Source organism: Lepidochelys kempii, chromosome 4, assembly GCF_965140285.1.
Source record: "Lepidochelys kempii isolate rLepKem1 chromosome 4, rLepKem1.hap1, whole genome shotgun sequence".
In the NCBI taxonomy this organism is placed as follows: Eukaryota; Metazoa; Chordata; order Testudines; family Cheloniidae; genus Lepidochelys; species Lepidochelys kempii.
The window spans coordinates 141,695,932-141,718,966 of NC_136383.1; the positions used below are offsets into that span (position 1 = coordinate 141,695,932).

General features: G+C 64.7%; 2 protein-coding genes across 6 annotated transcripts in view; both read right to left on the minus strand.

Moving 5' to 3' along the window:
• LOC140910942 (programmed cell death protein 4) lies at nucleotides 1-11,311 on the minus strand. Of its 3 annotated transcripts, none has more exons than XM_078852644.1 (11): nucleotides 10,606-11,311; nucleotides 5,155-5,428; nucleotides 4,455-4,552; nucleotides 4,070-4,183; nucleotides 3,669-3,890; nucleotides 3,092-3,189; nucleotides 2,831-2,945; nucleotides 2,636-2,743; nucleotides 2,315-2,425; nucleotides 1,892-2,031; nucleotides 1-1,578 (listed from the first exon to the last, which is right to left on the minus strand). In XM_078852644.1, the coding sequence occupies exons 1-11, from the start codon at nucleotides 11,227-11,229 to the stop codon at nucleotides 1,527-1,529; spliced, it is 1,956 nt and encodes a 651-aa protein (XP_078708770.1). In that variant the 5' UTR covers nucleotides 11,230-11,311; the 3' UTR covers nucleotides 1-1,526. The 3 variants fall into 3 exon arrangements, with proteins under 3 accessions (XP_078708770.1, XP_073199234.1, XP_073199235.1); XM_073343133.1 differs by lacking the exon at nucleotides 10,606-11,311 and adding an exon at nucleotides 6,488-6,627; XM_073343134.1 differs by lacking the exon at nucleotides 10,606-11,311 and adding an exon at nucleotides 5,818-6,020.
• The window catches only part of CCDC142 (coiled-coil domain containing 142), an 18,202-nt gene continuing 6,424 nt past the window's right edge, over nucleotides 11,258-23,035 (minus strand). Inside the window, exons 1-11 of one of the 3 annotated variants that reach the window (XM_073343138.1) lie at nucleotides 22,581-22,622; nucleotides 20,957-21,122; nucleotides 18,466-19,971; nucleotides 17,853-17,939; nucleotides 17,427-17,588; nucleotides 16,754-16,914; nucleotides 16,302-16,454; nucleotides 15,530-15,644; nucleotides 14,290-14,467; nucleotides 13,039-13,250; nucleotides 11,258-11,597 (exon numbers count right to left, since the gene is read on the minus strand). In XM_073343138.1, coding sequence (XP_073199239.1) covers nucleotides 11,341-11,597; nucleotides 13,039-13,250; nucleotides 14,290-14,467; nucleotides 15,530-15,644; nucleotides 16,302-16,454; nucleotides 16,754-16,914; nucleotides 17,427-17,588; nucleotides 17,853-17,939; nucleotides 18,466-19,971; nucleotides 20,957-21,122 — 2,997 coding nt within the window. In that variant the 5' untranslated portion in view covers nucleotides 22,581-22,622 and the 3' untranslated portion in view covers nucleotides 11,258-11,340. Of the gene's footprint in view, nucleotides 11,598-13,038; nucleotides 13,251-14,289; nucleotides 14,468-15,529; nucleotides 15,645-16,301; nucleotides 16,455-16,753; nucleotides 16,915-17,426; nucleotides 17,589-17,852; nucleotides 17,940-18,465; nucleotides 19,972-20,956; nucleotides 21,123-21,730; nucleotides 22,552-22,580; nucleotides 22,623-23,035 lie in introns of those variants that run through there. The other 2 variants (XM_073343135.2, XM_073343137.2) reach the window with 2 other exon arrangements.

Sequence of the window (23,035 nt, forward strand, 5' to 3'; positions counted from 1 at the left end):
TTCCTCTGGACACATCTTTATTCTGTTTATGCCTCAGCGCTGCCCCTTTCCCCTGCTCAAGCCAGGGAGGGCCATCCACTGCTGGGGCACCTCAGCACCCAGCTGCTGCCTCCCTGCTGCTCCCCAGCCCAACAGTGGGGCCTACCAGGGGACAACAGCCTCCTCAGGGTGCTGGAAGGCACAGCTGGAGTGGCCCCACAGGTCCCACCTTGCTCAAGCGCTGGGGTTTAAGGCCCCTGCCCTGGGAGATGAGGCCAAGCCCATCACCTCCCTGAGATACCCCCAGCCACCCTAGTCCTACAGGCTCCCCAGCTCCACACCGTTCAAATACCTGCCCTTCGTCAACTGGGCTCCCTTAGGCCAGGCAGAACCCCTCACTCCAGCTCTCACGCCCGGTGCTTCTGCATGCAGCCCCTACCGGTGGTTGGTGCACTGTGATGAGTCACTGTAGGGTAGTAAAGTAAGTACAGGGCAGTGGATTGTGGGTAATGCCCAGCTGATTACCTTAGGGGCAGAGCTGAGTCTGGCCTCTGGGGCAGTCCTTATGTGGGTCCCCGGGTGGATCTCTGCTTAGAAGAGGAGCAGAGCTGAGATGTGGGGAGGAGGGTGTGGCCCCCTTACCTGTGTCACTGCCCATGAGGCAAGCTGATTGGTGTGACCCAGAATCCTTTGCTCTGAAGATTGTTCCTGGCCCTTGGCGTAAGATGCAAGGAAGCAGCTTGTCCTGTGTGGCTGGGTGCCCAGCACAAGGCAGAGGCCTGGGCATGTCTCTGGCAAGCCCCCAACTCCGTCCCCCGGGGCAGAGTAAGGATACGCTGCTTTCCCCTAAGACAGGCTGGTCTTACCCAGCCCATTCTGCAGGCCAAGCCCTGGGCTCCCTGCCATGCCCTGATGTGGAAAGGGGGGGCGCCAGGGAGCACGCTGCAGCTGGCGTTACAGTCAGACCTGTGCCACCAGGGCCCCCCAGCTGGACTGACACACTAGGTGACCTCAGTGACTCCATTGTGGGGAAGGAAGGAATCCCAAAGCCCCCAGGGTAGAGTAAGCACCAGGCCCTTTCCTGAACTAGCCAGCATAGGAGGCTGGTGAGGGGGGTGCCCACTGTTAACCCCACTGCATGGAGCCAAGGGGAGCCAAGCTTGGGTGGGACACAGACACAGGATGGTTGTTAAGACACGCAGCCCCACTAGGCTAGGGAGGGGCATCTCCCAGCTGGGGCTGCAGGGAAGTGGAGGGGGCGAGAGTCCTGCAGCTGTGCCTAGCCCCGCATTCCACCTCCAGCATAGTCCCAGCTGGGAGATCAGCCCACCAGACCCTCCCTGCTCCTTGACCCCACCTTACTTCCCTTCCCTCCCCCCCCCCTCCCCAAGATCCATCACAGCCTCTGCACTGCCCCCTCTGGGAGCTGGCGAGGGGTGGTTCCCTGGTGCCGTTCCCAGCTGGAGACAGACAAGGACGAGCTCCAGGGCTGGGGGATATCAATCACCTCCAGGGGACTGTTGGGCTGGGGGGGACGAGACGGTCCGTTACTGCTTGATCTGCCCCCCGTCACCCTCGCTCACAAATCGCTTCCGGCCCCTTGGAGAGAGGAAAGACATGAACGTCAGTGAGCCAGGCCCCATACAGCCCAGCCCAGCCCTGGGCTTTCCACACACACAGCTGTGCCAGTACCCCTCAATCCCAACCTGCAGCCCCTGCTACCCCAGCCCTGGGCTCTTCACCCCCCACCCCCCCTCCAACAGCTCTGTTAGCGCCCCTCATTCCTGATCCGCAGCTATCCCAGCACCGGGCTTCCCCCCACCTCCAACCCACAGGTTCCTTCTATCCCAGCCCTGGGCTCCCCTACAGTTCTACCAGCACTCCTCAATCCTGACCCCCATGCTGCAGGTACCTAGCCGGGCAAGTGTCTCTCAGCTGCTTGGTGATGACTCCCTCCTCGAAGCAGAGATCCACCAGCCGCTCCAGGATACGGTGAGCGAGGGGCACATCCAGGCTGATGTCTCCGAGCTCGTCATAGACTCGCTGAAAGCCCTGGGGATCAGGCGAACTGGGATCAGAGCCAGAGATGCTGGGGCAGAGCAGGGCGGGGCCACGATGCCCCATGGAGACCTCGCTCCCTGGGCTAGGAGCAGCAGCCTGTGCTGCCGTCAATCCTAGAGGCTGAATGTGCCCCCACAAAGGTCCCTGGCCCAGGCCCTCCTCACCCTCTGCTGCAGCTGGCCAGTCTGCCCAGACTTCACGGCTGGCTCCCCTCCCTATGCATGGCACCAGCCCAGCTCCTTGCCCCGGCTCCTGTCCCAGCTCTGGCACTCACCCGGTTCATCTGGTCCAGGGTCACCAGGCCAGTCTCCCACAGCACCTTGAGCAGTTTTACCATCATAACGACGGGAGTCTCGCCTGTGGACTCCAGCACCATCACGACAGCCTGCGGGGGTGGGGGAGGGGGCGTCAGCACCAGGTACTGCCGGCATCAGGGACACCCGCCAGGATCCAGGTAGCGAGCACAGCTCCCACGGCCAGGCCGCAGCAGCCACCACGGGTGCCACAGGGACTGCCCCCCCAGGCTGGCGATCACAGCACAGCCCCCAACAGACACCCCAGGGACAGGCCCCCCCAGGCCAAGCCTGCACCCTACCTCATAGACCAGCTCGTGATGGAAGTGAGGGACCTCCAGCTCCCGCAGGCAGTGCTCTGCCTCTGACACCTCCCCAGACAGCAGGTACTCGTGCAGCAGCAGGCTCATCTGCAGGGAGAGGCACCAAGGGCTCAGCACAGGGACGGGCAGGTGCCCGCCCAGGCCCCGTGCAGCCCTGGGGCCAAGCCAGCTCACCTCTCTGATGAGATGCTTCACAGGCCTCTGGCCGCCCCCCACTCCCCACACATTGTCCAATCGGTTCACGTCCCGCTTGATCCGGAGCAGAACTGCGGCACGGTCCAGGGCAGCCCTGCAAGGAGGAGACAGGTGAGAGGCAGGGGGCTCTCCCCAGAGATGATACCAGCTGCCGGCTGGAGGCAGAGCAGACCAGGCTGGTGCCAGGGCAGGGGCGCTCTGACCGAGGGTGGGTGGGGTGGGGGGGAAGGGGACTCTTACCGGGCATGCTCACAGTCCACACGCCCCTTGTAGCGGTCCAGGAAGTCCAGGGGCAGCGCATGGTCAGCCACGGCACGGGCAATGAACTGACCCAGCATCTGCAGAGAGGCGAGTGTGGGGTCAGGGGGCAGATGCCACCCAGGGACCTGACACAGCACCTTCTCCGCCTGGCAAGGCCAGGCCCTAGAGCCCCCACCCAACTCCAGCGCCCCCTCAGCTTGCTGGGGGTCAGTCCCTGCCAGCTCCTGACCACCATGGCATTCCCAGCCCCACCCGCAACCAGCTCCCACCCCTTCCCATGCTCCCCAGGGCATTCCCGGTCCTTTCCCCACCCTCCCAAGGGCATTCCCAGTCCTGCCCCCAACCAGCTCCCACCCCTTCCCATGCCCCCCCCAGGCATTCCCAGTCCCGCCCCCACCCTAGCCAGCTCCCACCCTAGGCATTCCCAACCCCCGCAGCCAGCTCCTGCCCCCCCCTGCCATTCCTGCCCCCCCAGGGCATTCCTGGCCCTGCCCCCCAGCCAACTCCCCCCGCCCATGTCTCCCCCGGGGCATTCCCTTCCCTGTCCCGCCCCCACCTGTGGAGCCTCAGGAGTGTCCAGGATGAGGTCAGGCAGGTCCTTGAGCATCTTGTCAAAGGCCCTGGCGATATCCTCCGAGGTCATGACCTTGCCCACGAGGTCAGAGAGCAGGCGGGAAGTCAGCTCCCGGTGGCTGGCCTTGCCCTCCAGCGCCAGTGCCACGGCCAGCGAGGGGACAGCGTGCTTCCTGGTGCCCAGGTTCAGCTCCTTCAGCAGTTCCTACACCCAGCACAGCGCGTCAGCCAGCCCCCCTCCAGCCTCCTTCCTCAGCCGCTTCCAGCGCCCTCCCCTGGCATTGCAGGGGCTCCCGGGCCTAGCCACATGGAGGTGGCCCCTGAAACCCTCCCAGCCCAAAAGCCTGCGGGGGAAGGGGGGGCAGAGGGACTCCCCAGACTCACCATCACCTCGAGGGTGTCCCCATGCTCAAAGTACTCCAGCACCATGGGATGCACGTTCTTCTCCAGCTCCCCCTCCTCCAGCTCCGGCCTCACCGTGGCATAGACCGTGTGGCCCTGCAAAGAGGGGCAGAGGGGCTCATGGCCGACGGCACCCACACTTGGACAGGCCCCACCCACACAAGCACCAGTCCATGAGGCATGGAGAGGGGGCAGAGAGAGTGGCTGGCATGGCTGAGTGGGGGCAGGTACACAGGCCAGGGGCAGGAGTGCCCGGGTGGATGGGTACTGGGGTTCTACTTTCTACAGCCTGAGTTCTGTGACCCTGGGCTCCAGGCGGAGGGAGGAAGAGGCCCGGGACTCTGCCACACTGCCCTTAAGAACATACCTGAGATGACTCGTCGTAGTTGGGGTCCCGAGCGTCAGGCTCCTGGTACCCGTACACCAGGCCAGGTGCACCCCACACACCCTTGCCCCCAGCACCACCTGCAGGAGACACACTGGGTCAGGCACCCCCCTGGGCCACAGCATCCCAGCCAGGCACCAGCTCAGCTCTGCCCACGAGAGAAAAGGGACCGGGGGGCTCTGGGCAAGGGTAGCACTGCTCAGCACCCCCCGCCCAGGGAAAAGCTCAGCATCAGAGCAGCAGTGGTTCACCACAGGCTCCCAGCCCGGGCATGACTGTGTCACAAGTGTAGTGAGTTCAGTGGGGCCCAGCAAACCCACAGCATGTGGCAGGAGTGGCTCCCACGCAGCAAAGGAAGAGCAGGGGCCTGCATGGGGATTGAGAGAGGTAAAGGGGAGGATCCCTGTGTCTTTGGGGCAGTGGGAGGCAGCAGGGGCTGCACTGCTGCGATGCCCTATGGCAGCAGCAGCAGGAGGAGCTGCAGGGTGTGTGCACTATGTGACAGCCAGGGGGGCCACAGGCTGCACCATGGGGCAGGCTTGTGCCCCAAGGCAGCAGGAGGGGCCAGGGGGATGCAGGGCGGGGCAGCAGGGGGGATCAGGGAGCCTGCACTGTGAGGCAGCGGTGTGCCCCATGGCAGCAGTAGGAGCCGGGGGCGCTGTACCGGGCAGCTGTATCTCACCTTTCTTGGGGAGCCCACGGCCCTTGCCCATGCGTGACTTCCTGTCGTTGGTCTTGCCCTTGGGGCTGCTGGGGTCAGGGCTGGGCTCCCCCCCCTCGGGGGCCGGCTCCCGGGTGGAGTCCCGGGATGAGGTGCGCCGCAGGCGTCGCTTGGCCTTGGCCTTGAGCCGAGCTTCGTGCAGGGCCTTCTCCTGCGGGGTCCAGGGGCGGGACCCGTTGCCATCCATCAGCTCCTCCTCCAGAGCCTCGTCCTCTGAGCCTGCCTGGCACGGGGCCTGCAAGGGCATGGAGGGCTCAGAGACGCCCCATGGACTCCTGCTGCACCCGAGCAGCCCCACACAGCCCCGGTGGGAGAGGCGGAGGAGCCAGGAGCTGCCCCACAGATCGCTTCCTTTCCGTTCATATTCACCCCCCCCACTCCAGCCCCGGCCTACCCAGCCGGGGGCGCTCCAGCGAGCCGCTGGCTGGGGGCGGGGTGGCTGTGCATTCACACAGCTCCAGGGGCCGTGGAAGAGCCACGGCCCAAGCCCCAAACGCCATCCCACGCCGGGGGCAGCCTGGCGTCCTGGCCTGCAGGCTGGAGGGTACTTGAGGGGCTGCCCTATTGCCCCTTCCCCCAGCAGCGTCCAGACAGCTCCGGGACAAGTCTCCCCCCCAAGCTCACTCTGGGGCGTAGCACCCGCCTGCAGCACCCCAGGCAGGGGGCAGAGTCCCTCGGACAGGCCACGCTCCTGGCCCCCGGGCCCGCGGACCCCAGAGCTTGGGGGCCTGTGAACGGCTGAGCTCGCCGCTGGGAGAGAAAAGGGAGAATGGGGCCGGGGCCGGACAGGACTGGGCAACCCCGACCCCAACAATGCCCCTGGCCCCCGCCCCGCAGCCCCCGGGCGCCCCGCAACGCCCCGCCTCCGGCCCCCGGGCGCCCCGCAACCCCCCGCCCCGCGGCGCCCCCCGCCCGCAGCCCCCGGGCGCCCCGCAACCCCCCGCCCCGCGGCGCCCCCCGCCCGCAGCCCCCGGGCGCCCCGCAACCCCCCCGCCCCGCGGCGCCCCGCCGCCCCCGGGCGCCCCGCAACCCCCCCGCCCCGCGGCGCCCCGCAACGCCCCGCCTCCGGCCCCCGGGCGCCCCGCAACCCCCCGCCGCCCCCGGGCGCCCCGCAACGCCCCGCCCCGCGGCGCATGGGGACGGGGCAGGAGAGGCCCGGGAGGCGGTGGGGGCGGGGAACGGAGCCGCGGGGGACTCGCGCGGGGCGGGGCCGGGGGGGGCTCGCGCGGCGGGGGGAGGGACGGGGCCGGGGGGGGCCGGGGCGGCGGGGGGAGGGGCGGGGCCCGGTACTTGCCAGGGCGGGGCTGCCCGAGCCGCGGGCGGGGCTGACCGAGCCCGACATGGCCGCAGGCGGCAGCTGCGAGCCGGGCGCGCTCCCGACCCGGACCCCCGACGCTGCGCTGGGCCCCGCTGCTGCGCGCGCGCGCGCCCGCCCCTTGCGGAAGTGACGCACACGGGGGCGGGGAACCCAGCCAGCTCCCCCCAGCGCGCGAGCGGCCACGAGCCCAGGCTGGCCCCGCCCCCAGCCGCGCCCCGCAATGCCCCACCCCGCCAGCAGGGGCCTGGGCGGGGAGCGGACTGACCCATGGCTCTGGGGAGGGGGGGCACGGAGCAGACTGACCCATGGCTCTGGGGAGGGGGGGACAGGGAACGGACTGACCCATGGCTCTGGGGAGGGGGGGACAGGGAACGGACTGACCCATGGCTCTCGGTGGGGGGGCAGCGAACGGACTGACCCATGGCTCTGGGGAGGGGGGGCACGGAGCGGACTGACCCATGGCTCTGGGGAGGGGGGGCACGGAGCAGACTGACCCATGGCTCTGGGGAGGGGGGGACAGGGAACGGACTGACCCATGGCTCTGGGGAGGGGGGGACAGGGAACGGACTGACCCATGGCTCTGGGGAGGGGGGGCAGCGAACGGACTGACCCATGGCTCTGGGAGGAGGGACAGGGAACGGACTGACCCATGGCTCTCGGTGGGGGGGCAGCGAACGGACTGACCCATGGCTCTGGGAGGGGGGGCACGGAGCGGACTGACCCATGGCTCTCGGTGGGGGGGCAGCGAACGGACTGACCCATGGCTCTGGGAGGGGGGGCACGGAGCGGACTGACCCATGGCTCTGGGGCGGGGAACGGACTGACCCATGGCTCTGGGAGGGGAGCGGGGCAGGGAACGGACTGACCCATGGCTCTGGGAGGGGGGGCAGCGAACGGACTGACCCATGGCTCTGGGGAGGGGAGCGGGGCAGGGAGCAGATTGACCTATGGCTCTGGGGAGCGGGGCACGGAACGGACTGACCCACGGCTCTGGGAATGGACTGACCCTTGGCAATGGGGAGGGGAGCGGGGCAGGGAACAGACTGACCCATGGCTCTGAGGAGGAGGGGCAGCGAACGTACTGACCCATGGCTCGGGAGGGGCGGCAGGGAGCAGACTGACCCAAGGCTCTGGGAAAAGGAGGGGGCCAAGGAGTGGACTCAGTCATGGTTCTTCCCGGGACCCCATCAGCCAGGGCCGTGGGCAGGGCAGGACTCTGTGCCAGGCAGGGAGGGGCCCAGGGGTCTAGGTCTGTGCGCTGGGTCCATCCCTGAGACCCCTATATCACCCCACACTGCTCTCTCCTGGGACCAACCCCCATAGCCCTTGCACGGACCCTACAGTTGTGCTGGAAGGTGGCAGCCAGGAGCAACAGATCTGGTTAATGTTACGAAGTGTGCTAACCACCCTTCACTCAGGCAAAATTAAGGGACAATTAAATGCTCTGTTGTGTTGTGAGAGCTGAAACAAAAGAAAGCCACTACCCAAGGTACTGGCAAGGCCAGACCCAGAGGTAAGCCTTGTGGCTGAGGGAATTCTCTGGGAATTGATTGTCACACAGGGTCTGGGGCATTGATTGGTGCAGCTGTTATGTCTGGTTGTCAGCAAGCCCAGAGAAAGGAGCAGGCAGCGAGAGAAGCAGTGGTGAGCATGGACCAGAGAGGGAGCAGACAGTGCTCCTGAGGCTTAGGGCTGGCAGGAGGAGCAGACGTGGGACTAGTAAGGGAACTGCCTGCGTGCTCCTGCTGTGTCCAGGGAACCAGGCCCTAGTGTGTTGTTTGTGAATTAACTGGTGTCACGTTATTGACTTGAACTGGGACCATATAGAACATGGTTGCAACCAAGGTCCTGTAGTGGCACCAAATCTTGTACAAAGGGGGTCAAATAAGGTGTCTCAGACAAGGTTATGATTATCCTGTCTGTATGTGGGTATCATTCTGATGAAGTGAGCTGTAGTTCACGAAAGCTCATGCTCAAATAAATTTGTTAGTCTCTAAGGTGCCACAAGTCCTCCTTTTCTTTTTGCAGATACAGACTAACACGGCTGCTACTCTAAAACCTATCATTTTGTAGTTGAAGTTATGAATATTGGCTCTACACCATCTGTATTTCAAACTTGTGCTCTGCTTCTGGGTGACACCCCAGACAAGTTGGTGTTGGCTCTGCCTAGCCTGCTGGGTGGCCCATGAAGGACCATCAGCGACACAACTGACCCATTGCGAGAAGGGAGACACGCCTGGGGACTCAGCCAGGTGTGCAGGGACCTGCCTACGGACAGAACTCTGAGGTGTTTCCAGGCCATGGGATGGGCACCTTGTCTTTGGGACAAAGAAAGAGACCACATGGCAAGAGACTATAAAAAGCTGCGACAGCTCCTCCATCCGGTCTTCAGTCCTGCTTCTGACCTCTGGAGGGACTTTGCTACACGGAAGCTTTGACCCAAGGACTGAAGGACCCCTCCCAGCTGGGGATGTTCTCCAGAGACGGGATTTGAACCTGCCATTTATTCCATCACTGCTGCAAGCCTGAACCAAGAACTTGGCCATCACTGTGTGTCATTGATTCCATTTAACCCATTCTAGCTCTCATCTCTATCTTTTTCCTTTTATGAATAAATCTTTAGATTTTAGATTCTGAAGGATTGGCAACAGCGTGACTTGTGGGTAAGATCTGATTGGTATATTGACCTGGGTCTGGGGCTTGGTCCTTTGGGATCGAGAGAACCTGTTTACTGGGGTATTTGGTTTTCATAACCATCTGTCCCCATAATGAGTGGCACTGGTGGGGATACTGGGAAACTGGGGTGTCTAAGGGAATTGCTTGTGTGACTTGTGGTTAGTTAGTGGGGTGAGACCAAAGTCCTCTCTGTTTGGCTGGTTTGGTTTGCCTTGGGGTGCACAGAAACCCCAGCCTTGGGCTGTAACTGCCTTGCTTTAAGCAGCTTGTCCTGAATTTAGAGTAACAGCCGTGTTAGTCTGTATTCGCAAAAAGAAAAGGAGTACTTGTGGCACCTTAGAGACTAACCAATTTATTTGAGCATGAGCTTTCGTGAGCTACAGCTCACTTCATCGGATCAAAAGCGATCCGATGAAGTGAGCTGTAGCTCACGAAAGCTCATGCTCAAATAAATTGGTTAGTCTCTAAGGTGCCACAAGTACTCCTTTTCTTTTTGTCCTGAATTGGCACTGTCCGTGGGGTCCTGCCAGAACCAGCATCGTTACAACTGGATTGCTGGGCATGGGGCTTGGCTGGATGACAAGACAGCAGGGGCCCGAGTGACCCTTCCTCAGAGACAAAGTGTGTTGGGGGCATGGCAAACCCTTGGGGCACCAACCTAACATAGGGGGCAGTTCAGGCCTTGCCCAGCCCCAAGGTGAAAGGAGGCTGGTGAGCTCAGCTCAGGGATTCTTTTGTAAGTGCCTCTTCAGCTCCTGCCATTCCCTCCTGCATCACCCTGCCCAGTTCCTATGCCCGGCTTCCCGCCTCCAACACCACCACCCTTCTGCCTCCACACCGCCCAACCCAGCTGCATGGACCCAGCCAGGAGCTCTGCAGGGTAATGCTGCACCCTGTGGCAACAGCAGGCCAGACGGCATCACGCCCAGCCCCTTCTTGGGCCGTTCCTGGGTTCCTTGGAGGTGCGGGTGTAGCCACCACGCCCATCCACGCGGGCTGGGAGCACTGATAAAAGCCCAGCTCTGGCCCTGGGCAGCAGGCAGCTTGTCCAACTCCCCTCCACTCCCCCATCCCGCTCCCAGGAAGCAGGCTGCTGCGTCAGCCACAGCTGGCAGAGGGAGGAGGGGTTGTTTCTCTGGTGCAGTCAGAGCAGTGTGGGCAGCCCAGCAATGGCTGTTGCCTCTCACCCCTTGCTGAGCCCCCCCCCCCCCCCCCCCCCCCCCCCCCCCCCCCCCCCCCCCCCCCCCCCTTGCTGAGCAAGGGGGAGACTGGCCCTGGGGCCTGGTTGAGGGGCTGGCTCTTGGGTGCTGTGGTCTCGCAGCAAGCGGTGCCCTGGCCCGTAGCAGCTGTAGGCTCGCGGGTGGCACCTGTGGTCTCACGGTGGGCAGTGCCCTGGCCAGTAGCAGCTGTGGGCTCACCTGTGGGCTCGCGGCTGGTGCCCTGCCCCGTGGCAGCTGTGGGCTCACGGGTGGCGGCTGTGGGCAGTGCCCTCTCCCGTGGCAGCCGGCTCCCAAATAATCAGTTAACAGTAACGTTTTTAGGCTGAGACGCACAGTCTGCAGGGGGCCTGGGATGGTCAGTCGGAGACCCCCGGTCCATGCATCCAGGCCAGAGTCACTGGGCAGAACTGTTTGTGGGGGGCAGCAGGTAAAAGGCTGCAGAGACACCAAGCACTGGGCAGCGACTCCACCCAGAACACTTAGGCTGTCTGCCACCCCACCCAAGCCAGGGGCTTCCTGCAGAGCTGGCTGCAAGCAGAGAGCCTGGCCCAGGGGCAGCTCAGACAGGAGCCAGCCCCAGCCCTCTCCTGCTGACGGCCCACAGCTGCAGCCCTGCAGCTTGCAGGGCCTTGGCTCAGGGAGCTCTGTGGCCAGCTGTCCTCGCAGAGGCCCATTGCATGCTGGGATCTGTAGTCCCACAGGCCACACCAATGTGCCAAGGGGAGACTGGCTGTGGTGTGCTCCAGGAGGCAGGTCAAGGGAATGTGCCACCCTGCCGAGGCATGCCTTGGCTGGCCAGGTCCGGGGGGCTGCGCGTCCCATGGGGGCAAAACAGAATCACGGAGCCATGGAGCTTTGAGGCTGCTTGGCCGCTCTATTTCTATCCACGAACACGTGGCCGGGCTACGTCCCCAGCCGGGGGGGCCCAGCCCCTCAGGGCTCAGAGCTCCTGGTGCAGGGCAGGCTGGGCACCTTCCAGCGCCGCGTGCCATGCAGCCGCAGGGAGAGCCACCCCTGCTGGGTGCTGGGCAGGTAGGGTTCTGCGGTGCAGCTGCCTTGCAGTTGGCTGAGGAGGTCGGAGCTCTGGGTCTCCAGGGTGGTGCTGTTGCGCAAGGCCTGCACGTCCAGGCTCTCCAGGCTGTCCAGGCTGCCCGGGGGGAAGTCCTGAGTGCGGATGCCGTTGTGTGAGCCTGGGACAAGGAGAGGAAATGTCACCCGGGGGGGGGGATCTAGGAGAGGTTAGCCCCGGGGGGTGGGGGGGCAGAGGGGAGGTTAGCCCGGCACTGACATCACTGTGTTCCATTCACTTGCTGTCATCGCCTGGGCCCTCCACACAGCCCATCCCACCCATGCCCTGGCCCCCCGCCCCGTTGGGGCTGATCAGAGCCAGGGGAGGTGGTGCCCCAAACTGGGGGAGGCGGTGCCCCGCGCAGACTCCTGCCCACTCCTACGAACAGCTGTTTACCCTGGAATCACCCAGCGGATGCGCGGGGCTCTGGGGTGAGCTAATCTCCTGGGGAGCTGGGCAGGGGCCTCTCGGACAGGCTCTTGCCATCTGCAGAGGAGCCCAAACCCAGTAACACGGGGAATCCCAGCTCACTGCCCCTACAAGAGGGATGTGGAAAAATTGGAAAGAGTCCAGCAGAGGGCAACAAAAATGATTAGGGGACTGGAACACATGACTTATGAGGAGAGGCTGAGGGAGCTGGGATTGTTTAGCCTGCGGAAGAGAAGAATGAGGGGGGATTTGATAGCTGCTTTCAACTACCTGAAAGGGGGTTCCAAAGAGGATGGCTCTAGACTGTTCTCAGTGGTAGCAGATGACAGAACGAGGAGTAATGGTCTCAAGTTGCAGTGGGGGAGGTTTAGATTGGATATTAGGAAAAACTTTTTCACTAGGAGGGTGGTGAAACACTGGAATGCGTTACCTAGGGAGGTGGTGGAATCTCCTTCCTTTGAGGTTTTTAAGGCCCAGCTTGACAAAGCCCTGGCTGGGATGATTTAGTTGGGGATGGGTCCTGCTTTGAGCAGGGGGTTGGACTAGATGACCTCCTGCGGTCCCTTCCAACCCTGATATTCTATGATTCTATGGCTGAGAAGCCCTCAGCATGGCTGAACTACCCCAGGGTGCCTCCCAGACACCCATACCCAGCCCCACCACCTACAGGAGAGCCTCAGCCAAGGGGATACTGCTCCCCTGTGCCCAGCCAGGCCCAGCCCTGCTGGGAGGGCAGTACCGAGGAGTCCACAGTGTCTCCAGGATGGAAGGCTGTCAGCAGGCTGCTTGAGAAAGGGCCACGGACCAGCACCTCCCCTTCGACAGATGCCCGCTAACCTCCCCTGACACCACCGGGCCCAGGGGTGCCGTGCAGGGTGGAGCCGGTCCCCCACAGTGCTCCCCCACAGCCGGTGCAGAGCTGAGCAAGTCCGTCCTGTCCCCGTGCCAGGGCGCGGGGCTCCACGTACTCAACGCTCGCACGCTGATCGTGCACCAACAGAGCGCGTCTCTGGGCACGTCCCACCCAGGGCCCAGCCCTGCTCGCCCGGGCTCCCACCTCTGACCCGCCATCATGCACCTGGCCGGGGGCAGTGCAGCCCATTGCCCCTCCAGCCCAGCCCCACGGCACTCACAGCATTTGCGGAAGGACTCCCAGGTGTGGGAGGGCAGGTAGGCCTTGCTGCTGGGCTGCTGCAAGAGGCAGACGATGGCATTGTCCATCTGCTGGAAGATGCGCAGCGACAACACCGACTGCTTGATCTCGGGCGAGAGGCCGGAATCCTCCGACTGCACCAGCTGCCGCACCGTGTCGAAGTCCTGCTTCAGCTGTAAGGCACCCTGCAGGCTGGGGAGCCCCAGGATTAGAGGGGGGAAGAGATCGCAGCCCTGCCGGTGCCCCTCACTCCCGACCTGCAGCCCCCTTCTCCTCTAGCCCTGGGCTCCCCCAGAGCTCTGCTGGTGCCCCTCATTCCCGACCCGCAGCCCCCTGCTACTCCAGCTCTGGGCTCTCCCCAGCCCTGTCACAAACATACCGCTAAGGGTAGCATAGAATCCCTCCTTTGCCTGTAGAGGGTTAAGAAGCTCAGATAACCTGGTTGGCACCTGACCAAAAGGACCAATAAGGGGAGAAGATACTTTCAAATCAGTGGGGGAAGGTTTTTGTTTTGTGTTTTTTTGGGCGTGCTCTCCGGAGACAAAGAGAGACCAAGCAAGTAATCCAGCTCCTACTGAATGATACATCTAAACTTACAGAAATAGTAAGTAATAGCAAGGAAATGCGTTTGAGTATCTTTTATTTTAGCTTGTGAATTTTCCCTGTGCTAAGAGAGAGGTTTATCCCAGTTTTTTGTAACTTTTTCCATCCTGATTTTGCAGAGGTGCTTCTTTATTTTTTTCCTCTTTATTATAAAGTTCTGTTTTTTAAAAATCTGATTGGTTTTTAGTGTCCTAAAAACCAAAGGGTCTGGTCTGTGCTCACCTGGTTTACCTATTTGGTTGGCAGATTATTCTCAAGCCTCCCCAGGAAAGGGGGTGAAGGGGCTTGGGGGGATATTTTAGGGAAACAGGAACTCCAAGTGGTCCTTTTTCCTGAATCTTTGTCTAACTCACTTGGTGGTGGCAGCAATACCCATCCAAGGACAAGGAAGGATTTGTGCCTTGGGGAAGTTTTTAACCTGAGCTGGTAGAAATAAGCTTACGGGGGTCTTTCATGCGGGTCCCCACATCTGTACCCTAGAGTTCAGAGTGGGGAGGGAACCCTGACAGCCCCTCACTTCCTACCCGCAGCCCGCTGCCACCCTAGCCCTGAGCTCCCGCCCAACCCTGCAGTGCCCCTCACTCCCGACCTGCAGCCCCCTGCCACCGCACCCAGTGAGCTCCACTACCTAAACTTGATTTTCTGGGTGAGGATGTGGTCCATCCAGGCTTCCACGAAGGCTGTCATGACGTGGGTGAGCGTGGGCATCTGGGACTCACGTGGGAGCATCTGGATGCCCTGCAGGACCTGGCCCAGGACACTCTGGGCAGCAGTCAAGGCGTACTCACTTGGGGTGCTGGGTAGGTCTGAAAGAGGCCGGGGCGGGGGCAGCATTACTCCTGCATGGCTGGAAGGAGCTGTGAGGGGTGTATGCCCCACATTGGCACGGCAAGGGTTACGGGGAGCTCATTAGGGCACCCGGGTGCAACTCCAGAGCGTGGCAGGCCCAATGCAGATGGCCAGCTGGGCGGCTCTAGAAAGGCGGGCGGCAGGCAGGAGGAGGGAGGTGCCCAGGGAGAGCTGGCAGCAGGGGCCAGGGCCCAGATCTCCCAGGTAAGTGCTGGAAGGGCCACACGAGGGTGGCAGCAGGGAGTTAAATTCCCACCTGGGGGAGCCTGGAGCAGATCCAGAGCTGTGGGAAGGGCCTGCTGATAGGCAGAGCAGGGAGGGAGCAGGTCTGACTAGGCAGACCCTGCTTGTTCACTTCCGGGTACCCGGCTGGAGCCCAGAGGAGAGCAGGGCCTGGGCAAGGAGGTGGGCAAAGCCCGGGGAGCAGGGAGGAAGGACTCGATGTGAGGCCGATGGACCCATTTGTGGGACACTCACACCCCTGAAGGGCAAGACTCTACAGTGACCCACTGGGGTGCCAAAAAGCCAGCTATGCCCTGCCCGGCCCCCAGGGGGCACTGGATACTGAGTCGCTCCACCACCAGAGGGAGGGGCGGGATGGGGGAGGGCAGTGGTCACACTGCGCCCCCAGCAGCAGGTACCTCCAGTTCTCACTGGGACCCGGGGCCTTTCCCCGGGGCCAGTGGGGCAGGCTGGCCTGGGCCCTGTGGGCACGGTGCTGCCCCAGAGACTCAAGCTGCAGCCCCCAGGCGCCGGCAATGCCAGGCAGCCAGCCCAGCATGCTGGGGGTTAGCGATCCATGCAGCCTGGGAGAGTTACCAGGGATAGCCGGGTCAGCGGCCTGCCAGCAGGGCCCGGGCCCAGAGCTGGTGCTCCGGGCTGCCGTGGCAGGGCAGGGTCCGGGATAGGCCTGGGCAAGAAGGAAGCTGCTCTCAGGCTGACGTGCCAGCTCTGAGCTGCTCTGCCCACCAGGTCTGTCGGCGGACGGTGCTCGGCATGGAGGACACGGGGGGACGTACCTGCACGGAGGCCTGCTCTCCAGTGCTTGCCCAGCGGCATGGTCTGGCCGAAGATCTCTGCCGAAATCCGCTTGCAGTCGGTGGAGAACATCTGCAGCACGTCCTGGGAGAAGCTCTGGGGAACAAAGCGGGAGCTGGGCCGGCACCCCTGGGAGAGCCTGGCTTCGCACCCCCACCCTCAGGCACCTGCCAGCTTAGTGCAGCAAGGATGACGCAGTGGGTCCCGGGCACGTGTGCCAGGAAATGGAGCAAAGCCAGCTTCCACCCGGTGCCACCACCCTGGGGCCGGCCCCAGCCCGGCTTCCAGCCGGTGCCACCACCCTGGGGCCGGCCCCACCTCCAGCCTACCTAGCTCAGAGCCAGCACTGCACACTCCACACCACCCATCTGACTAGAGTTGCCACCAGCTGTTCCCCCCTACAACCTGCCCACCTGGATCAGACAGTCCCCTTCCCCGGGTCCCAGCTGGCATCGCCCCCCCCGCCCTGCCCCCTCCCCCGGGTCCAAGCTGGCATCGCCCCCCCAGCCCTGCCCCGCGAGAATAGGGCTGGGGACAGGAAGGTGCTCCGACCCTCCATGCAGGAGTTTCCAGTCCGTGCCCAGCTCTGTGGCACAGCTCCCCGGGCTCGCCAGAGGAGGGCTGTGGCTCAGAGAGGAATGGGCTGGCCCGAGGCAGGGCCCCTGCCCTGAAGCCCCGGGACCCGAACCCTACGCAGTCACCGTGAGGCGCTGCAGCGCTCCCAGGTAGCGCGAGGCAGGGCAGGTCCCTTACCTGGATGCTGGCAGCGGTGGAATGGATCTGTAGGCTCAGCTGCCACTCCTGGTGGGAGCCCAGGGCTGGCTGCACCCACCTGGGGCTGTCCCCGCCCTCAGGGAAGGCCCCACTCACGAGCTCTGCCAACCTGGTGGTCTCTGCCTTTAACAGCTGCAGAGGAGAGGAAGACATGAGGCCCTGAGCCTAGCCATGGCCAAAGAGAGCTTGGCTGGGGGCCAGCTGCAGCCCTCCCCCGGCCTGGGATCCCAGCCCCAACCCCTCCGCTGCCAACTTCCTTTCCCACGGGCCAGCTGCACCCGTGGAGCTCTGGCACTCTACAGGGAGGGACTCCAGCTTGGGAGCTGGGGGTCGGGTCCCTGTAGCTGTGGGAGGGAGAGGCCCCAGGCCCAGACAGCATCTCCCTGGCTGAGGGTCCCAGCCCGAGGAAGCGTCCCAGGAGCTGTACTTGCCTGGAGATCTCCCTGGGTGACGAGCAGGAACGGGCAGAGGGACCAGGACGCAAGGTGCTGATAGGCCTTGGCCATGAGCCAGGAGCAGGAGGCCTGCCCTGTGGCCAGGCAGCGAGTCAGCAGCTCCAGCCGGAGACTTGGGGAGACGAGGTTGCCGCTCGCTGCAGGGCAGGACAATGGGTTAATGGTCAAAGCCAGGAGACCCCGAGGAGCAGAGTGAGCTGGGGCAGGGGAGAGCCCAGGGGGATGGGGATTCGGGGGGGGAGGCAGTCCCAGGGGTGGCCCAGGAGGTGGGGGGGGGGCAGCGCTGGGGTGGGGGGGGCGCCGGGCAGTGCCTGGGGCTGGGAGGGGCCGGTGTGGGGGTTGGGGGGCCAGGAAGTGTCAGGGGCAGCCTTAGGGTCGTGGGAGGGGGGCCAGGCAGCACCAGGGGCAGCCCCTGACATAGGGGTGGGATGGGCAGCACCGGGGGTGGCCCTGGGGGTGGGGGGCACAGGTCGTGCCAGGGCCCTAGAAGCTGATTTCTCTGCAGAGCACTGGGGCGTGTCCCCTCCGTGAGAAGGAGCCACCCCCCACGGTGAGCAACTCCTCTGGCTGATACAGAACCCTCTTCCGCCTCCGAGTCTCCAGCCCTGCAGCCGAGAGAACCCTGGCGTCCGGGCAGGGCCTCACTCACCAGTCCTTGCAGCGAGTGGAGGCTCCAGGCATTTCAGGGCGAAGGCCAGGGGAGGGTGGAGCTCCCGGAGCAGCTGGGCTGTCCTGCTGTGCGCTGTGCCCACTGTCCTGGGTCCAGGCACGCACTTATCGCTGAGGCTGGAACCCAGGGCCTGGCAGAACCCTGGGGAGAGAAGAGAGCACCACGGTGGGGGAGGGAGATGCTGCTGCCACTGGGCCCAACGGGGAGCACACTGGGGCCCTGAAACTCCCTGCCCCGTCCCCCAGTGGTCACTGCAGAGCCTCCCCACTCCCAGCATGCCCCCAAAATACCCCACGCAGGGCCCCCTGTTCCCAGAGCCCCTCCAGCCCCAGTGCTGCAGCCAGGCCTTCGCAAAGGACTCCAGTCGGCCCCAGGGCCTCCAGGCCAGCAGCCCCTGGGCCTTACCTCGGTCCCAGCTCTGGAAGACGCCCTGAGAGATCAGCCACTGGCAGAGGTGCTGCAGCGCCGCCTTGCACTCCGGGGGCACGCGGGCTGCAAGCAAACACAGGGGTGAGCACCAGGGCAGGCACAGCCCCGGGGAAGGAGGAGGGGATCAGGCCAGGCCAGTCAGCCCTTGGCTCCTGCGGAGCCAGATACTGCCAGGGTGGGGCAAACTCCTGGCCTGAGACTCCAATTCCTGCACCATAGGCCACGCCGCAGCCCTGATGGGAAGGCTATCTGGGCACCAAAACATTCACCTGGATGGGAGCCAGCACCCCCAGAAGGGAGACGCACCGTGTTCCAAACCCCGCCCACTCCCCCGAGCCAGCCAGGCCCTGCCCTGAGGCCAGATCAGAGCCAGCACCCCACAGAGTGGAAAGACCCCATGTCCTATTACCTGCCCCCCGATCCAGCCTGTCCCTTGCCCCAGGGCTGGATGGGAGCCAGCACCCCCTGGAGGGGAAAGACCCTGTGCCCCATTCCCAACCCGGCCCCAACCCTGGGGCTGGATCGGAGCCAGCGTCCCCTAGAGGGGAACGGCTCCACGTCCCATTCCCCGCCGCCCCCCGGCACTCACCCTGACTCAGCGCCTGGCTCAGGTCCTGCGCCAGCGTGGTTGCTGCCCTTTCTGTGCACTGCGGCAGGCCTCCGAAGGGCTGTGCCTGGTCCTGCCGCAGCTCCAGGCGATGGGCCAGCGAGGCGGCCGTGGCCTCCCAGAAGAGTGGGCGGTACTGCGCATACAGAACCTCGGCAGCCTCCGAGTAGGAAGCATCCAGCCAGCGCACGGACTTCCAGCTGGGCAGGGAGGCTGAGCTCAGCCTCTCGTCCAGGCCCGGGCTGGCTGCCGGCACCACTGGGGGCTCCTGGCCCTCCTCTGCCGGGGGCTTCTCCTGCTTGGGCCTCTTGAGCACATGGTGCCAGAGGGTGTCAGTGGAGGCCACCAGGACTCCCAGAACAAGGTCCAGGAGCTCCTTGTCCTCCCTGCACAGTGCCTGCAGCTCCTCGGGGAGGCTCGGCAGCCCCTCCACTGTGGGGGGCCCAGGGGACCCCATATCTGTTTCGCTGCTGCTGTGGTCCAGGGCCCAAGGCACCACAGCATGCTCCCAGTGCACCTGTTCCAGGCTGTCCCCCTGTGCCCGCCGCACGAGGAGCTGGTGGAGTCTGTGGGCGGCCAGCCTGCCTCTCTCGGCTGCCAGCATGCCCAGCACCCGCCCAATGGGATAGGCCTGAGCGCCACCCCCCACCTCCCCTTTGCGCTGGAGTGGAGTGGCGGGATCAGCCCCCGGCTCGCTGGAGGCCCGCTCCAGGGCCTGGTCGCTCAGCACTTGGTTGTAGATCTCCAGGCCCTGGAACAGGTCGGAGACCTGGGCAGGGGAGACGGCGGCGGGGCTGGCCCGTGCCAGGCAGTGCAGCAGCCCCTCCAGGTAGCGCTCCGCCAGGCGGGTGGCGTGCAGGGCCAGCAGGCCCAGCACCCCCTGCATGTGCCTCACCGACTCGTGACGCTGCAGCAGCAGCCCCCGCAGCCAGGGGTCGCTGCGCATCTTGTGCTGCAGCCTGCTCCAGTGGCCGGTGTGAGTCCGCAGCTCCTCACAGAGCCCCCTGAGCGGCCTGCTCCCCGCAGGGTCCCCTCCCCAGTCCTGCAGCGCCAGGAGAGCCAGGAGGTGGCGGACGAAGTCCGAGGCCCCTTTCAGGCGGCGGCTGTACTCGCGGGAGAGGCGGAGGTGATGGCGGTGCTGCACCAGGGCGTGCAAGGCGGCACAGCGCTTGGCCACGCTGGGGTAGACGGGGTGGTAGGAGAAGGCGCCCTGGGCCGTCTCACCGGCCGCCGGCTTGACGTGGCCTTGGAAGGTCTCCGTGCGGGGGTTCTCCTGCACGCGGAGGCAGCGGCTGAGCCCCAGCAAGCTGTGCTCCACCTGGGCCAAGCAGGCCAGGGCGCCGGGCGAGTCCTCCTCGTCGCTGTCGTAGGCCCCGGCGCCGGCGTGCCTCGGCTGCAGGAGGCGTTGCACACTGGGGTTCACGCAGCTCCACAGCAGGGCCTCCGCCTTCTGCAGGGACCTGGCAAAGCCGCTCAGGGAGCTGCGGCCTGCAAGACACGGAGCCTGGAGATGGGAGGAGGCAGCTGCAGCCCCAGGGAACCCCCGTAACCTCCCGCAGCGGCGAAAGCAGAGCCAGGCTGGGGCTGAATGGAGAGAGCCCAATACGTAGGGGGAGCAGAGATATGCCCCCCAACGGTCCATCATGCTCCTGTAGATGTGCCCCCAACACTCCCTAGGACACCCCCAGCTCCAGTGGCCTGGGGTATGGAGAACCACAAGGCACCTGCCTTATAGCCCCTGGACCACCCGTAATTACCCCATCCTCAACCCACCACTCCCACACTTGTCTTTGGGGAACCCCCGACACCCCTGCCATGGGGAAAGGAGCTAGATCCGTCACTCGCCTGGCTGCTGGGGACACCAACTGTGCCTTGGAGGGCCCGCACTGTTCAACAGAACAGGGGTAGAGGTGAACACCCACAGTGCCAGGGATGCAGAGGGACAAAGGGGAAGCTCCTGCATAGCTCTGTCTCCCCTGCTCCCGCTGCTGTCGGGGCTGTGACACAAGGCTGCAGGTCACCCACTGCCACCTTCAGCTCCTCGTTCTCTTCCCTGCTGCCAGCCCCCTGCCTGCCTCCCCTCTGCACTCTCTCAGCCTGCACTGCTTCTTATCCTCCCCCATCGCTGCCTCTGCAGCTGCCCTTCCCCTGCCAGTAATGCCCAGGGATTAAATGGCCCAGACTGAACAAAAGGAGCTGCAGGAAAGAGGCACAAATGCAATTAAAGGATCAAGAGACTAAAAAGAGCAGCCACCCCGCCCCAGGTGTCTACCTGAGCTGGCAGCAGCCAAGCATGCCCTGGCACTGCAGCGAGCGGCCCAGGCCACCACAGGCTGCCAAGGAGTTGCTGTCACAGCCCTCGATTGGGGTTTATGTTCTCTGCTTTCAATGGAGACTTTGGTGTCCAGCTCTCCTCCTGCCCGAACCTGTCATGGTGTGGTGCTGCCCAGCCACACAGAGTTACTGTCCTCACCTGAGTCTGCTGACTCCTCTCGCTCCCCGTGCCCATCGGCGGGAGACACCTTCTTGGGCCCCACCAGCGAGCTCAGCGGCGGCAGGATGGAGCCCGAGGCCTGCGACATGCGCGACATGATGAGGATGAAGACAGCATTCAGGCCAATGCCGTCTGCTTCGATCATCTGCAAGAGCCAAGGGTTGGTGGGTCAACCTCAGCATTGTCCGCAGAGGCAGCCGCCAGCTTAGTTGACTCCGACCCTGACCCCTCCTAAGGACTGCAGCACCATCTCCTGACAGCCCTAGTCACACGGACCTTGGCTGCCACCTTAGGGCAGTGCCCCAGGCCCCAACCTCCACGTGCAGGGGACGGGCACCCAGGAACTGAGGGTGTGTCTACACTGCAGTGTAAATCCAGGGTTTGAACTCAGCCTCAAGACTAACCCCCTTCTGCCTACACACCAATCATGCTAACCCAGGGTCCCGGGACCCCACCGGGGTGGAGGACCTGAGCCTCAGTCAACCTTGGAGCCAGGGTTCAAGCCCTGTTGCTTTGCAGTGTAGATGCAGCCCCACTGGACTCATGCTCTGGCAGTGTGCCAAAAGTAGCCACAATCCCAAGCCCTGACTTTCTTTTTCCTCTGGACAAAGCAGCTTCGGCGGCCAGTCAAGTTTCCCCACGCTGCCCCAGGAACAGAGGGCTCCAGCGGCCACGGTTTGGGAGGGTGCAAGAACTCTGGGGTATGGGCGGTTGGCCTCAGGCCTGCATAATGCCGTGTAGATGCCGACACACCTCAGGGCGTAACAGCTCCACACCCGGGCTTACAGACGAGTGTGGACGCTCAGGGCCAGGGTCTGCTGACTTGAGCTCACGCTGCAGTGGAGACAGACCAGAACGGCCCCCCGGCATGTGCTGATGCCCAGGGCGGGGGGGGGGGGGCAGCTCAGCCAGGGAGACACGTTCCCACACAGCCCGGGCCGGGGGGCAGCTCAGCCAGGGAGACACGTTCCCACACAGCCCGGGCCGGGGGGCAGCTCAGCCAGGGAGACACGTTCCCACACAGCCCCGGCCCGGGCCGGGGGGCAGCTCAGCCAGGGAGACACGTTCCCACACAGCCCGGGCCGGGGGGCAGCTCAGCCAGGGAGACACGTTCCCACACAGCCCCGGGGCGGGCCGGGGGGCAGCTCAGCCAGGGAGACACGTTCCCACACAGCCCGGGCCGGGCCGGGGGGCAGCGGGCCGGGGTGGTTACAAGGGGCGAGTAGGGCTACGAATGGGGGCCCTGCAGATCCCCCCCGCGCCCTGCCCTCTGCTGTCAGCCCCCTCAACGCCCGCCCGGCCCCCCTTTCCCCGCTGGGGGGCCACAGCCCCCCGCAGCCTCCACGTGCTGCGGCTTTGGGCCCTAGGGGGCTGGGGGGCGGGGCAAGAGGCCGGGGGGCGTGGCGCCGGCAGGGGGCGTGGCGCGCCCGGAATTGGCCCCGCCTCCGCGTCCACCCGGGCACTTCAGCGGGCACGCGCGGCCCGCGGTAGCCATGGTAACCGGCAGCTCCGCGGCCGGCCGGAGGCTCCTCGGGCCCGCGCCGGGGTCCCTGGTGGCCGCAGAGCGGCGGCCGCGCCAGCCCCGCTCGGCCCCGACACTCACCGGCCGCCGCCGCTAGCCGACCCGCCCCAGCTCGGGCGGGGAGCCAAGACCCAATCAGCGGGCGAGGAACTGGCACGTGACGAGGGTCCGCCGGCTTCTGCCCCCCCCGCCCGCTCTGTCACGTGATAAGGGAAGCTTGTGTCCGGCCACGTGAGGACGGGGGTGGGCGGGGCCCGGAGGGCGTATCTGCCCCTCCCCCGCCCGGTTTGCCCCACGGCGGAGGGGGCTGGGCTGTGTGGCAGGGCTCAGGAGCAGGCCCCACCATCGCCAACCTGTGGAACTCCCTGCTGCGCCCTCTGCAGCTAGCCAGACACTGCCCCTCCCATGAGCCCCCGAGATACCCCCGGCTGAACCCCCATGTCACCCTTGACTGAATGCCCTGTCAGACCCCTATGAGTCCCCCATGATTCCCCAGGGTCACCTCTGAGTGAACCCTACATAGCCCCCCATGAGCC